At 41.7% G+C, this 16,875-nt stretch overlaps 2 protein-coding genes across 2 annotated transcripts in view; one reads left to right on the forward strand and one right to left on the reverse strand.

Annotated features, from left to right (window-relative positions):
• NFKB1 (nuclear factor kappa B subunit 1) overlaps window positions 1-16,875 on the forward strand; it is a 73,577-nt gene that overhangs the window by 16,997 nt on the left and 39,705 nt on the right. Inside the window, exons 3-5 of the mRNA XM_079990200.1 lie at window positions 2,624-2,708; window positions 4,571-4,611; window positions 8,857-8,955. Coding sequence (XP_079846326.1) covers window positions 2,624-2,708; window positions 4,571-4,611; window positions 8,857-8,955 — 225 coding nt within the window. The remainder of the gene's footprint in view (window positions 1-2,623; window positions 2,709-4,570; window positions 4,612-8,856; window positions 8,956-16,875) is intronic.
• Window positions 1-16,875, reverse strand: part of CENPE (centromere protein E) — a 299,890-nt gene that overhangs the window by 8,205 nt on the left and 274,810 nt on the right. The gene's annotated exons all lie outside the window — the stretch shown is intronic.

Consider the following 16,875-nt stretch of genomic DNA (forward strand, 5'->3'; position numbering starts at 1 on the left):
GGTGATTCTGATCTTTTAAGAGCCCTTCACAGTGCGCTACCATTGTTTCAAAGATTGCCACTTCACACAGGTACTGACCTAAACCTTGAGATCATAATCTCTGCCCCCACTACTTTGTAAGGTGAGGTATAGTAGCTACAAGAAAAATGGTTCTCCAGTAGTGGTATGGTTACCACCCCGAGACAGGCTCTCCTGGTGCTTCCTGTAATTTCTTTTTTGGCACCTTAGTTTATTTTCCCAGGCATTTTAAACCGTTGTGGATTTAAGATTGTTTTGCTCTTAATGTGTTTTTATTCCTCTGCTCTGCTTTAAAGTGGTCTGGTTCTGCGGTTTTATTTCTCTTCTCTCTGTTTTGAATGGACTGTTTTGAATGTATTATTAGGCTCTTTGTTGTTGTTGTCATGTGTTAAGTTTCCAAGAGTACTGTTGTTGTATGTAGGGCAGCATATAAAGATTGCAAATAAATAAATATAGATTTGTTGTGCTTAATTCAGCTGGAAGTCATCAACCATGAGTGAATTCATGGTGGGACTGCAAAATTGTATTAGCAGTTGCTATTCAGCTGCTCTTCGTTCTCTCTGTTGATTGAATATGTTATTTGAGGGCAGAATACTTCTAATATTGCTATGTTACTTTATTTTTAAGATAACTTTCCCTTGGACGTATTCCCTTATATGAGGTATACACATATGATCCTGTTCTCCAGTTTCTGTTTCAAAATAATTGCAGATCTGTGTAAGAAAGTGCTAGAAATAGTGGAAGGAAACTAGATTTTGGGCACAAATAATAATTTATTTTCTGTTCATATTGCTAAGAAAATGCAAAGTAAGCTTTGCGAATGAGAGACCCATTAAAAAAGTTTACTTGCTATTGCATTTTTAGGTTAGTGTATCCTGTATGAGTCATAACTATGGTTTAGTTGTTGCTTCATTTGCTTTTAATGAGTGGGTGTTGCAACTTTTTGACATTCACTAAGGTCTTTGTATTACGCCCATGTTCAAATTAGCAAAAAGTAAAATTTCCAAATATGATCATCCACCCACTCCAAATGGTGAAGCATGAACAACTTTACATTTTTATTTTTTAAAAAAAGTATATTGGTCAGGTTGGACTGGCAGTTCTACAGATGTTAGCACTGTGTGATCATTAGTAACTTATTAGGTATTATCTGGGTCTTCTGTGAAAACCCTTATACGGTTGAAGTAGTTCAGATGTTGGGAACTACAACTCCTATCATCCCTGACTATTGGCCATGCTTGGTTGCGTATGATTAGAGTTTGCCATCTGGAGGGTGCCACATTGGATGCGCCTGAGATATGGTATAGGAACTAGAAGTTTGCCCTAATGTCATCTTTTCAAAAGTGGGCTATGTATGGTTTTGAAGGAAGAGATCACACACGTGATCTGGGAGACTTCTTGCAATGAATGTGTGCAGTATTATGTATTATTGCAATTCCATATATCTGTGCTTGTGCTTTGCCTATGGACTGCAATCCTCTACCACGTGCTTAGCACCCTTGAAGTCTATATGTAAGGATACAGAACTTCAGCTACTGATTGCAGTCCTGAGCCTTCCAGTATATTTGTGGCTCTCATCATGATATAGATGGAGCTCTTCTTTTCCTTGCATGAGAAGCAGAGAGGAATCTCTGTTGCTGAACAAGGCTACCTTCCTATGAAGAAACGTTAGCCTAACATTTGGGCCTTCTTTTGTTTAGGAAAAAAGTGAGTAAGAGGGAATATTTATATATGTGTATAAAATTGTACACATGGTGTAGAGAAAGTGAATAGAAAGGTTTCCTCCCTCTCTCCAATAAAACTGAATACTGGAAGAATCAGAACAGACGAAAGCACTTACCGGTAATTCACACAGCACATAGAAAACCCTGGAATTTGTTCCCACTAGATATACATGACAGCCACCAACTTGGATGGCTTCATTTATTTACGTACTTATTGAATTTACATCCCACCCTTCCTCCCAAAGAAGCTGTAAGGCAATACAAATTAGAAAGCAAACAAGTGAAACACCTCAGAGGTAATTAAGAGCTTTTGGCAAATTCATGGAGGACAAAGCTATCTTTTTCCTCCACTGTGTGGAGGCAGTATGCCTCTGAATACTAGTTCTTGGGAATCACAAGTGAATACCATTGCACTTCACCTAGGTATCTGGTTGGCCAGTGTCAGACTAGGATGCTAGCCTAGATGAGCCTTTGGCCTGATCTAGCAGGGATCTAGCATGAGTTTGACCAAACTGCGGGAGGCAATGGAAGACAGGAGTGCCTGGTGTGCTCTGGTCCATGGGGTCACAAAGAGTCGGACATGACTAAACGACTAAACAACAACAACAGCAGGGATCACATTGGGTTCTCATGTACCTTATTAGGGTCACAGACACTGGATGCAATATGGAGAAAGCGGGATACACATTTGCTGGTAATTCGTCAAATAGTATACTGATTCAACCCAGCTATTGAAAAGAGTTCACATACTTATGGTAACTCTGCAGAACAAAATTGGGTGAGCAAGCAAGAGCTGTAAAATTAGTATTTTTGTTACTAGAGCCTGAAATAAGTTACTAGAGCCTGAAATCTATTAAGAAGCACAGATATTCTCAATGCAGGTGTATGGAATGGACCACATCATGGGAATGAATCAGCTGCTCAATAGTACAAGCATGATTACATCTGATCTTCACCTGCACACAGGTAAAAATCATTTATGCTTGACTGAGATGGTTTGTAAAATTGCTTCATATTCAGAAACTTATATTTGTCTAAAACAGTTATAATTTATAGTTACCCCCCCAAAAAATCCTTCTCTGACAACTTCTCCCATTATGGTATTGTAGTAATGCGAGAATGTGTTTGTGCCCAAATTTTCCATTCTAAATAGCTTTGAAGAGCACAAGACCCTTGTCCCATATTGAATTGGGAAATGCCAGCTTCAGAGTTTTGACAATCAGATGTTGTGTTTTTACGAACATGCTAGCATAAAAAGGATTAGTGCAGTACAGTTGATTCTTCTTTTCATTATGTGGATGTGAAATGTTTGGAAAGTCTGGGGACTTTCTGTCAACAAATGCCGTTTGTTTCTTGCAACTTTTCAAATATGAAAAGAGTTTTGTTGATACAGTCTTATAAAGGACTTAAGCTGCCTTGTGCTTTTTCCTTCTTACACATCATGGTTGATTCATTGCAAAGTTTGACATCATAAATAAGTAGGGAAAGGGGAAGTACAAATGACCTGCTCTCCCTTTTACTGTGCTTCCTAAGCTATGTGCAAAGGAGATCTCTTTTTCTCTGCTATGATGTGTGTGAACTTGGCACGCACCACAACTCCCACTTTAATTGACATGCATTCCCCCTCACTGCTACATTTGAAGCTGCTGCTGAAAGTTGGCTGTTAGTTATTCTGTATATTTACCCTGGTCCTAGGAAGCAGAAGTGGGTGCACACATCACTCACATCCCCACACTATCTGTGGAGCACATTTAACATACATTTAAAGCACATGGCTCCCTCCCCAAAGTATCTTGGGAAGTGTAGTTTATCCCTCTCAGAGCTACAGTTGGCAGCACCCTTAACAAATGATGGTTCCCAGGATTCTTTGGGGGAAGTCATGTGCGTTAACTGTGTTATAAATTCATGGTGTGAATGTGACCGTCATTCCCAAGGACTCATGAGAAGGGTTCCTGATTTTCCCTTCTGGTGACAATCACACTGGAGGGTCTGCCAACATTTTTTGGCCACTTTTCATTGTGCACAGGGAGCTAAGGTAGGGCGAGGTGGCTGAAAAACTGAAGTGTACATGTGGAAAACTGTCTGAGGACTTTTAGATCCCCCACCCTTATTTTAAAGCTATTTTCCCTTAAAGTTGAAGAAGTAAATTATCAGAAAGCAGTTTGAAATCACCACTACAAACAGTTAATAAAACACAGTGAGTCTTAAAACTGAGCAAGCTTGCCTGACTCTTAACCAAAAGGCACACATGAACAAAATTGTCTCTCATTATTTGACAAGGGACAACCTTATTATGTACTTTGATAATCATTGCAGAATTGTTTTAGATAACTTATTTGCAGAAAATTGTGCTTTTTATAATCGGGGAACTCAAGGCTATTCTCAGCTGATCTTGATGCTCCTTGGATCTGTTAAGATTCTTCTTTGATATACTTATATACAATATAAGTATAATCAAAAAGGTTTTCAGATCAAAGTCGTACATCAGCCCTCATTTTCTTAAGGCATCATATGCAAAATTGTGGCTTTGCAAATATAACATTTTATTTTTATAAATATAAATATAGAGGCAGTAACACCTCTACTTTTACTAACTCCTTGTGCTATTTTTGGATATATAGATTATTCAATCCTAACTTAAACTTTTTCTCTGACCAGAATGTGCCCACCTGATTATACTTGAAGGGGAAGGGTAAATTCTGCTGGAGGGGGGGAGTGACAAAGGGGAGAAATTGTAAAGTGAACTGTTATCCTAAAAAAAGCAAAATAGGAAAATCTTAGATTTTTTTTTTAAAAAAACTATCTTTCTTTCATTTTTTTGTAACAAGGTGATGGGCCATACCTTCAAATTGTTGAACAACCTAAGCAGGTAAGAGAAGACTATTGATGTTTTGAAATTACCACAACAATCTCTCAGTTAACTGCTGTAATGCTAGATTTAGAAATGTCGAACAACATTTTGTACTCAGGTTCCATATCTAGTCTGTCTTGTTATGGGTGATTTGATATTGTTGCTTTTGGTTTGTTTGAACCTGTTGGGCATCCTCAGTGTTTCCCAACCTTGTGCCTCCAGCTGTTTTTGAACTACAACTCCCATCATCCCTGACTAGCAAGACCAGTGGCAAGGGATGATGGGAATTGTAGTCCAAAAACAGCTGGAGGCACAAGGTTGGGAAACACTGATCTAAATGACAGGAATAAAAATATATTCCTTTAAACAAGAAGAGTCTCAATGAGGATGCCTTGTTTTGGCAGGGTAGCTGTAAGTAAATATAAGGCATAAGGGAGCCCACATCTGTGTGGTACTTCTACAGTGGGGAGTAGCCCATGTGGTGCCCTCCAGATGTTGGTCTGTGACTCCCAGAATCTCTGTCAATTGGCCATGCTAGCTTGGGCTAATGTACAACAATACCTGAAATTTCCATATTGACCATTCCATATCGACCATCACTACAATGTAGAATACATGTTTTCCCCAAAGGAGTGTAAAATAGTGTACAAAGGAAAACTGGAACAGAATATCCTTAAATAGGAGCAAGTCAAGAACCCCTGAATATTCTAGGGCTCAAGTCTTTGTTTTTTGACTTTATTTCAGCATTGATTAGCCACCTAGATCTTTATCATTTATACCTTCTCTTGTTATGCAAATATGCCCCCCCCCTTCAGCAACTTCGGAAAGTACGTTGTTATGATTCTCTTTTTCTTTCTTTTTGAACAGGTGGCTAGTTGATCTTAAGAACAATAGTGGTTCCAAACTTCCATGCCCCGGTTTTTTTCTGGTGCCCCCTACCCTATAGCAAGGTTCTCAGCACAGCTCACACAGCCTGGCTCCCTACTTTTGATTTTCCTTTTAGACAAACCAGTTTACCATCAAAGCAGCTTATGGATGGCTTCTCCTGCAAACCAGGATCAAATCTTGTTATTCAGTCCTAATCTACAGGACAGATATGAACCATACTTTGCCTGAAACCAGGAATAGTGTCAGAAAATTATCACAGAAGAGGAAGACAGGTGCTAAAGACATCTGGCCACTTGCTTTTCTATTGTCAAAACAGAGCTTGACATTTTTGTAACACTTTAGGAAGCTGTCTCAGGCTTCTTGTCCATCTAGCCCAGGCTTCCTCAACCTCGGCCCTTTGAGACTACAATTCCCATCATCCCTGACCACTGGTCCTGCTAGCTAGAGATCATGGGAGTTGTAGGCCAAAGGTTGAGGAAGCCTGATGTAGCCCCATGAAATATTCAATGACTGCTCTCTGCAGTCTCAGGAAAAGCTTTTTCCTATCACCTGCCATCTGCTGCTTTTAACTGGAGATGTCTGGAACCTTCTGTATTCAAAGTATGCTTCTTTGCTACTAAGCTCTGGTCCCTCCTAATAATAATGTCTGAACCACTATACTGATGTAGGTTGAACATGGGCATTTAAAGCACATGGGTTCCTCCAAAGAATCCTGGGGACTATAGTTTACTGCTCACAGATACAATTCCCAGCAGTCTACAGTTCCCAGGATCGTGGGGGGGGGGGGGAATGAGCTTTTAATGTGACTTAATACAATCATCAGTGGTGCATGAGCCAGCTATAAGTAAGGCAAGCACTGTTTGAGCAAATCCAGCACTGCAGGAATGAATTAGGCTATGCACCATGTAAGCCCTGCATCATAGCCTCAATGCCTACAATATAAGTATGGTTTCCTCTCCTGAGAATGTTGAAGCATTTGCAGCAAATTTGGAGTGAAAGTCGAACATCCGTTGTAGGGTTAAAATGGAAAAAGATCTGGACAGAATAGCTTTGCGGTTGCTTACTCATTTTGAGAGCTATTGTTTTGAGTAGGATGGCGAGCTGTGGGCTGAAGATGATTAGAATTTGAGACAGCCTCTAAATGTTGGAAACGTGTGGCCTGCTTACTTGTTTGTTTTAGATATCTTGCTTCATGACATCAAGGGCTATGGGTACGATAAGGTTATGTATTCTTGTATCAGTGCAGCAGTTTGGGGAGGTATGTTACACTGAAAGCAAGTGTCTTCCTGAAGGCCGACTTTGCAGTGGCCATGTTAGTGTGTTACAGCAAAAATCATGGTGCTTCCACAGTTTGGGCTTGTCCACACTTCCACTTGCTCCATGCCAAGAAAGCACTGGTGCAAAAAACACTTTCTGTGTGTCCCATTCTTTCTAGGCACAGGTCTGAGCAGTTTGAACTTTGCCTCACCACTTTTCCCGGGAAAACCTGCTCTTTAATGGTAAATCAGAACAAACAGGAATCTGTAGAAAATCCAATTGCTGTTTTTCTGGATTCAGCACTAAACCATAGTTTTTCTGGGGGAAAGTGGCAGGGCAAACAGAGCTGTGGACAAGCCCTTTGTTGCCCAATTCTTTATAATGGGCAAAATATCCTGCTGGTTTGTGTAACAACCAGTTCCTATTTAACTTACAGCCTTGAGTGTATTTACCATTGTAAACTGCTTAGAGGTGTCACTATAATCAGGCAGTATGTGAAATAAATAAATAAACAAACAAATAAACAAAATTCCATATATATATATATATAGAGAGAGAGAGAGAGAGAGATGGACCAGTAAAAGGACTGGCTCCAAGTATCTCATTTTCTGAGTTTAACAGGACTGTGACTCTGTTCGAGATTTCTCACACTGGAAGGGAATGCCGTTCAGGCAGGGTTGCCATCTGCATGAAAGTGATGTTTGAAATATGCTCCTATTATTTTGGGAGCATGTTTCCATGGATTGGACATGCAGTTTTTGTGGAGTGTTCAGGCTTTGGTTATCATGGCAGTCTGTGAGTTTATCTCCCCAATATCCCAAACTTATCTTTAAGTTTGGTTCATGATTGTTATGGATAGTAAAGAAATAAAGACTAACACAGTAACAAAATTTATTTTTCCATGTATACTGTTAGATAACAGTATAATTTTTAAATATTAGTTGTGTTAATGTGATATATGAGGTGTCATATTACAGTGTATGGTCAGCTGTAGTTGTATCTTAACATTTTAGGGAGGAACAAACCGAGTGAATACATCATTATAACTTTAGCCTTGTTCCGTTGTAGTTTTAAAACTTTATTTTTTATATCAAGATCTACAACTATCAAAAGAGAATACAGATTCATGACACATCAATTACTCTTAATATACAACAGGCATTATACAATAAATTAGATATGGGTTTCCCAAACCTGGGTCTCCAACTGTTTTGAGCTACAACTCCCATCACCCTAGCAGGAAAGTGGTCAGGGATTATGGGAATTGTAGTCCAAGAACAACTGGAAGTTTGGGAAACTCTGAATTAGATTCACTAGCATAAAGCTGTCCATCTGCACAATGCCCCCCCCCAAAAAAATATCCGCCAAATATTTGGGGGAAGACCCAGATCAGATTTGCAGGGTGCAAGGAGAGGAGAGGAGAGGAGAGGAAAGTTCCATTGCACAGCCAAAAGTCTTTGCACTAGCGGATCTACTTTGTTGGAAACCACCCAATGTTCATAATAGCTATATTTAAAATGCCACTCATTCTAACAGCTCCTCCCTAACACATCATGTAATTCCATTTCCTTTTAGGCCTACTTAAGAAATATCTCCTCGTTCTCTCTGTTTTATGCAATCCACAATTTATTGCATTTTAAGGAAGATTTATTGTACATTCGTACCTTGGTTCTTGAACGGACTCTGTTCAGGAAGTCCGTTCGACTTCCGAAAATGTTCGAAAACCAAGGTGTTGTTTCCGATTGGCTGCAGGAGCTTCCTGCAGCCAATCGGAAGCTGCACAAGCCACATCTGACATTCGGCTTCCAAAAAACATTCGCAAACCAGAGCACTCATTTCTGGGTTTGCAGCATTCAGGAGCCAAAACGTGCAAGTCGCAAGGCTTTCAGGAACCAAGGTACAACTGTATTGCCTTTCTTTTATTGTGTTACTCACTCTGGGGTCACTATGTGATGAAGTGTGGCACAGAAATTCAATAAGCAACATAAAATTAGTATAGGGGCAGAGAAAAGTGAAGAAGTAAAAATTAATGCATTCTCTTTACTCACCAGTGCAGTAAAGAAGCTGGCGTTGTGTGAGAAGTTAATTCATTAACCTTTTAAAAACTGATCTCCTCAGAGGGGTTTTCGCTTCCGGTACGTTTGTGAAGGACCATCGCATGGTGGACTTCCTGGAGCTTCTAGCGAGAAGAACAAAAAATCATATCCACAAGTTAAAGTAAGTTCACAATTTACTTGCCATTTATTATTTTGGTTATGATTATTAAACCATCAATTTGCTTGTCACTTTACAGCAGCCTTCCCCAGCCTGATACTCTCCAGGTGTTGTTGGACTGAAACTCCCATCAGCCCCTGTCACCATGTCCAATGGTCAGGAATGGTGCGACCTGTGGTCAAAATATCTAGAGGGCACCAGAGCTAGGATGGTACTCACTTTTTTAAAAAATTGTATGTACTACTGCTGCTTGCTTTGGATATACAGTGGTACCTCCAGTTGCACACGGGATTCATTCCGGAGCTCCGGTTGGATCCCGAGGAATTCGCACATGGAGGTGCCTGTTCTGTGCATGCGCACGGCGTGGTAGAGCATTTCTGCACATGCACGTGGTGTGTATAGTGCTTCTGCGCATGCACGTGCGGCAAAACCCAGAAAAATACTTCCAGGTTTGCCGCGTTTGGATCCTGAAGGATATGCAACCAGAGGTGTGTATATCCAGAGGTACCACTGTAACAGGAATGGAGGTTGCAATAGAAAGAGGAAAGTCTTGCTTAGACACTTCCCAACCAAAGCAGCATGAGAATAACTGAAACAGTATAATCTGTTACTGGAAGGTTTGGGCAAAGGGATATTTATAAAGTGTCAATTGTACAGTTATACAAGCAGTTTTGTTTCGTTCCACATTGGTTCATAAATTTTACTTTTTGAAAAGAATTGTAGTAGCAGCAGCAGCAGCTCCACTTCGCTCCACCTTCTGATGATAAAATGGGGAGGAGGAGAGCCATGTGCACCACATTGAGCTCCTTGGAGGAAAGGTGTGGTAGAAATGCAGCAAATAAAGAAATAACCAAACCCTTGGGTTGGGTTCCCTAAGAATTTTGATTAGAAAAATGAAAAGTGTACTATGGTTGTACATAGTTCCAGTTACAGATAGGTAGCCGTGTTGGTCTGCCATAGTCAAAACAAAATAAAAAAATTCCTTCCAGTAGCACCTTGTGGCAGTAGAGTTGGTCTTTAAGGTGCTACTGGAAGGAATTTTTTTATTTTGTTTTGACTATGGTTGTACATACTTGCTTATGTGAAAGGTCTAAAGGGCTAATTCAGTTAGTTTGTTTTTATAAAAGGGACTATTGTATATTCAAGGCTGCCATTTTTTTATTTATATGTGCAGGTCAATGGGGACAGAATGCACAAAGCAATAGGTAGCGAATTGCTAATTATTATTTAGCGTCAAGCTTGTATTTTGCCAAGTAGAGATTTGTAGTCGCCTCGTACTCCCCAAGCAATGTTAAGTTCCAGGGTAGAACTACAAAGCAAGTTTCATTTGAAGGAGAGAACTGTGAAGGCTTATGGTGTTTGCAGTATTTGTTCATTTAAAAATCTATAGTTTGAACAAGTGCTGAGCAAACTTGCACAAGTAGGCAATGCCGTTTCCAAAGTAATAGTGGTAGCCTGTTCGAAAGCCAGTTCTGAAAACTTAAGACTGCTTTCTTTCTGCATGAATTAAAAAATGGCTCCTTGGAAACTCCTGGCACACATCCTTTTTTTCCCAACAGCAAAGACCAGTCTGGACTTTTTCAGCCCTTCCCCATCCTACCAATAGACATAATATTCCAAGCAGGCTTTTTAGACAAATGACAGCTTTAAAGCTCATGTCCCACTTTGCATGAATAAAGTACATCTGCAACACTACAATCTTTATTGTCAACTTCTTTCTAAAATGCAGTTCCAGTTGCATTTTGATTCTGCAAAGACCAAAGCCCTAGGCTGACCGTTGAGACTATGGCCTCATTTTCACTGAGGTGGCAAACCTATGTCTGGGCTGCACTCCTTCCGACTACATTATTTAATATTGTTCCTAAAATCTTTTATCCATGCAAAATGACCGCTCCCCGCTTAAAACGGGGGGCGCCCTTTGCGTGAACGCGTGCAGCCCTGGATCTGGAGTGGCCCCATCAGCATAGGCTTTGCCTTCCCTCAGGTGGGATACCTGGAGGTCCCCGCCTACCCCAGTGAGTTGTCCAATCCCACCTGGGGGAAGCGTTGCCAGGGAAACCAGGCCAGGCAGGGGGAGGGATTACCTGCCCACACAATAGAGGGTGGATCTTACCTGGTAATCCTCACTTGGCTCCAGAGCTTCTCCCACCCTACCCACCCTCAGTTAATGTCTTCTTTTGCAGGTTAACTTTTCTTCATAGGTTTTGCAGGTTAACCTTTCTCCACAGGTATGCGGGCGCTGCTACGATAAGGTCGCTGTTAAAGGGCCGGAAAGGAATTTCCCTGCATTGGCAGGTTTCGCCTTTCCCGTAGCAAAACATCACAGCTTTGGCGGTATCAGGCCTTGGGCGGAATCCTTTAGTCCATCTTCCTCTTTGCGGCGGCGATACCAGGGTTCCCCGTTAAAGGGGTTTTTGAAGGGAGGCTTTGACCGTACGCCGAAAGGTCGTCATTGCTCTCCCCTGCGGCGGCGGCGTAACGGGGGCGGCTATCTCTGCTTGAACATATGTTCTCCAGAGCCAGCCCATCCCCCACACACACACTGGATAACCCTGTAGCTCCCTAGGTCCCCGGCTGGGGACTGGGGAGGGAGAACGCCCAATGCCTGAGCCAAGGTCTACCCACATTTGAAATTTAATAAAGTTGTGGCCAATTTAATCCCATAGCACGTTGTCTAGAGTCGTTATTCCACATGACCGGGGGGGGGACCACTCGGGATCTGGGGACTCCGCCTGTCCACGCAAACAAGGCCAGAACCCTTCTCCCTTAAAACTAGTAGTCTTTTATGTGCAGGGATTATTTATTAATTTTTGGTATGGAGGAACATTTAGTTATCTCAGTCCCTGCTTGCATTCTGAAATGTTAGAGGCTAGAAAAGCGTTTAACATCTCCACTGAGAACTGGGCATGTGATGAGTCTAGATTTGAAGTGTGTATTCTGTGGTAGGTCAAAGGTTGATTTGGAGTGCACACCCAATTTTCTTGTTTCTACATATTTTGGCAGTTATTGGCACGGGAGTGCCATGTTTCATAGTGTCATGTGTCAAAATGAAGAACTGGGCCAGATGCAATTCACTTCCATCTTGTAGAGGACATTCTCCCCTGAAGCACAGAGGGATGGGACTATGAGATCTGGGACCTGCCCCCATCCATTTACCTTATCATTGCACTCTGTTGCTGCAGAAACATTTCTCTCCAGTCTGGCTCCAGTGTGGGAAGTGAACCAGGCTAGAGAGGCAAGAGCCTCAAGTGGAAGGAAGGGAGCAGGTCCCAACTTTATATCTGAACAGAGCTGATGCACAGCAAACGAATGTGATTGTCCCTGTCACATCTAGTTTGACCTCTAGAGCTCACCGGCAAATAAACTATATTTATTTAAATGAATTTTGAAAATGTGACATCAAAAGTGTTCCCATGATGTTTGTGGAAAGGGTAAGGTGTGGCGTCCCCCCCCCCTTATTAACATTTCACTCATTTCATATTTTGTCATACTTTCATTCCTTAAGCTGCAATCCTATATTTGCTTACCTGAGAGTCCCATTGAACTAGGTGGGATTTGCTTCTGAGTGGACAGGTGTAGAATTCCACTGCCACCCTTTCTTTAAGTGCGCTTTTTATTGACTTAGTGTTTTGCTTTGTATAAATCTTCCTATGGCAACACCTGTTAGGAGAGGCTGGCAGATAAATATAGGGAAGTTCCTCAAGGCTACTTCACTGACTTGTTAGTGCCTGTTCATGATTTTAAGTTTGGCCAAAAGGAAAGAGAAATATTTTGCATTCAATTACCCTTATGTCAGCCTACCCTAGCTCCAGGTGCCTCCTTTTCATGAATGGCAAAATTTTCAGTATGTTTTAACAGATTGTTCTAACAAATGATTTGTCAGAATGGACCTTGTGGCAAAATATATTTCACTCCATGGGTAATTGGAGATTTCCTACACCCCCCCACCCCCCACCCCATTTATTGTTATATTTCTGAATAGCAGTCCTATTTATCCACCAGGCTCCCAGAACAGATTTAGATGACATCACTTCAGCTAGTAGCTCAGAGCAGATATATTTTCATTACGGAGTTGAGGGGGAGAGGCAACTTGCCGCCAGCTCCTTCATCTTGTTAGGATTCAGTTTATTGGTCCTTGTCCAGCCCATTACTGTCTCAGGCACTGTTTCAGCACCAACACAACTCCACCTTGTTCAGATAGTATGGAGGGATGACTCCAGACTCCAAAGCCCCTGATGAACATAACCAGTGGCTTATATCACATGTTAAATGGCAATGGGGACGGAATAGAACTCTGCAAGACTTGACAGCACAAGTGTCATGCTAAGCAAATGCCACCAATGCTGTTTTTTGGGAATGGCACAGAACAGAACCATTGTGATCACTTCAGAAGGATACCATGGTTGATGGTATGAAAGGAGATAAAGGAGAGCCATGTACCAGTCCTCCTTCCAAAGCAAGTCATCAAGCAGAGTGACCAAAGCTAGTACTGGTGCTGATTTGGAATTGGTCCAGGTAATCAGCTTCATCCAAGCATGTCTAAGCCATACAACCATAAGAACTTGTGGAGTGAAGCCTAAGCCCACCTGTCTCTACGGGGCATGTTTGATGTGTAGCTACCCATGCAATATCCAGTCTACATAGTCCAAGCACACAGTTGATTCTCTAATATTTTCCAATGGATCATATGTCAGGTGACACTTATAGGCCAACTTCAGATTTTGGTGTTCTGTGTGATTATCTAGATCCGCCTGATGATCTCACCTGAACTGGCCACACCATCTACATCTGGCAGGACCTTACTCCTTGGGCAGCCTAGCACTCATTGATCATGTTATGGAACTTAATTGATGGTTATCAATTCCCTGTGGCATCTGAATAGCCTTATTTATAATTTCTGCGCTAGGACTGCTTTGTGTCTATGCTTGAGTGCACTCACAAGGCAATTATAAGAAAAGTCACTGTCTGGTGGGTACAACAATCCCAAAAATACTCAGTTAGGTAGGAAATGGGAATTCGGCCTTTGATTTAAGCAGAATGTGAATTTAGTATCCATTCACCACCATAGGACCCATGTTGGTCAAATTATAAGGCTTTTGGGTTTTGGTAAACAACTTTTACTTTGTGATATGGAATGGCTGAGCTGGCCAATGGCTTAGAATATCTAGTTCTTCAATGAACAAAGCAGTTTTCTCTCAGGGTTCTGTAATGCAAGGGGAACTTGGCAGTTTGGTTACGATTAGAGCCTCACACAGGAAATGTCTGAGGACTGGTAAGAAGCCCCAGAGACTCAGGAGTCTTAAAGAACAGGAAGCCTAGGGGCAAGGACTGTGAAGAAAAAGTGTAGAGTCAGCAGCTGACCGATAAAGAAGAATCTGAAAGAAGGGTAGGTGGATCATGAAACTGAGGGAATAGTCCAAGAGAAGTAAGACCAAATAAAAGGGTAACGTGACTCTGAAGGAACTTCACAGCACTTAAGCTCAAGAGGGGACTTACTGTAGGGCAAAGGAGCACCGGTGGGCTGAAGATGGCAAGCAAAGTAGTCAGTGGTCTAAGCACTAGGTAGCAGACCCAAGAAGTTGAAGGAAGCAAGTGTCAGGATGAAAGCAGCATTGGACCAAAACTACCCACCATGTTAAGGACAGGAGGGTCTATATTATATGGACATGGAATCAGTAACAATAATAGTAATAATAATGATGATAATAATTTGTTATTTATAGCCCGCCCATCTGTCTGGGTTTCCTCAGCCACTCTGGGCAGCTCCCAACAAAATATTAAATAGAATAAAAAATCAAACATTAAAAACTTCCCTAAACAGGGCTGCCTTCAGATGTCTTCTAAAAGCTAGGTAGTTGTTTATTTCCTTGACATCTGATAGTGTCCACCACTGAGAAGTCCCTCTGCCTGGTTCCCTCTAGCTTCACTTCTCACAGTGAGGGAACCGCCAGAAAGGTTCAGAGCTGGACCTCAGTGTCCAGGCTGAACGATGGGGATGGAGACGCTCCTTCAGGTATACTGGAAGCAGGCAGTCAGGCAAGTGAGAGAGAAAGGGTGTATAGAGTAATTAGGCAAAAGCTTTGATAGGGAATGACTACCTAAAAGCTGCAGAACCAATCCTATGAAATGAAAGAACGGGGAGTGAGAAAGGTGCAAGTGGGGAAAGTTCAAATTAAAATCTAAGCTGGAGAAGAAGTTTGGGATCATAATATTTGAGGCAGTCATCACAATCCTTCCGTCTCTTTTTTCCTAGCTGGAAAATCCAAGTCTTGGTGACTTCCAAGTAAGCATGCCTGGGCTCAGCCTGTAAAGGAGCAATGCATATGAGGTTAATGCAAAACATTGGGTGAAAGGCTGGCTGAGTTTGTGGAAAGCATGCATGGGCTTCCTATTCCTCATAACAATAGTGTTTTGCTGCCTGAATGCATGCCCATACCTGCTCATGAGTAGCAGAACAAGGGAAATGGGGCTTTAATTTAATGTCAGAGTGGATTGTGCTCATACTGTGTGCGGTCAGTTTATTTTGTCATCTATTGGCCACTTATTTCCTTTTTCTTCTCTAGGTTTCGATTTTACTATCTGTATGCATAAATGGAGAAACAATGGTGGATTTGAAATGAAGTTGATTGCATGTATTGCAGGCTGCCCAAAATTGAAGGGTTTTTTGTTTTGTTTTTTTGTTTTGTTTTGCTTTTTAAATCTCTGTATGATTCAAACTTAAGTTACCTCTCTAATTTCTTTACTAAACTTTCTCTCAACTGGGATGGAGTACATATGTCAGCTAAATGTTAAAGCATGGTTGGAGTAGGGGCTCTGAATACTACTTCAGCTTCTTGGCTGTGTTGTAAAAAAATATGTTACAATGTGATTCTTCTCACCATCCCTTCAAAGGCTGCTTATTTCATTATTCCTTATATTATTTCCTTGGGATGATTATGTTCCCAAACATATTTGGCCTACCGCCACCTTTTCAGGAAAAAAAAATTATTCAGTGCTCCCCTGGAAATCTACCTTCTTTAAGCAAAGGGGGAGGTCCAGCACCACAGCCTGTATGCCATTGGCCAAATAAGCAGGCAAGCTGAGACCCACTTCCCGGCCCTGGGTGAAGCCAAGAAGGGTCCACCCAAGCTTGGGAAAATCCCTCACCTCCAGCATGACTGCTGGATCCAGGGGGAGGTGTTGTCACCATGCTGCAACAGTGCCTGGCCTGGCGATAAGTGTCATTACAGCTGGGCCATCTTTAGCATATGCGCTGCCAGGGTGCAAAGATCCTCCCAGTGCTGCCTCCCCAATTTAGTTTAGCCCCCAAATTAACTTTTATTATGCTTATGTCAGACATCACGCTTACGCCTTCTCTCTTGTTTACGAAAGAAGGAAAACAAACAAACTTTTCCATTTGCTCATTTATATGCTTAGCATTCGTCGTAAAATGAAGAAAAATGTAGCTCGTGAAATTCATAGTGTGTGCTCTAGGCGCATTTTTGCGAAAATGGAAAACTAAAATCGCATGCTGAAAAATGTGTAGTAGAGCCCTAAGTACTAAGTAGTTAGTCAAAGAAAATGCCGACAATTAGCAAAATAAACATTATTCCTTTAACAATTTCTCTAAACGAATTTGAACTGCGAGTGATGAAATTAAAACGCAATTTGCAATGTTTCACTCGCAGCACCTTTGACACAGCTGATCTCACACCACCTGCCTGCGGCTGTTGCGAGATCAGTCGTGTCAAAGGTGCCGCTGACCCTGCTGCTGCATAGCAGCTCAATACAAAACATAATATAATCTTAGGCAGCTTCAGCGGTGAGCGCCTGGTGCCCCCCAGAATTCAGCACCCGGGTGCCCCACACCCCTTGCACCCCCAGCTAAAGACGACACTGCATTACCAAACAGATGAAACATGTACGAATGGTTTTTCAAATTTT

Source organism: Podarcis cretensis (genome assembly GCF_951804945.1).
Source record: "Podarcis cretensis genome assembly, chromosome: 9".
Lineage (NCBI taxonomy): Eukaryota > Metazoa > Chordata > Lepidosauria > Squamata > Lacertidae > Podarcis > Podarcis cretensis.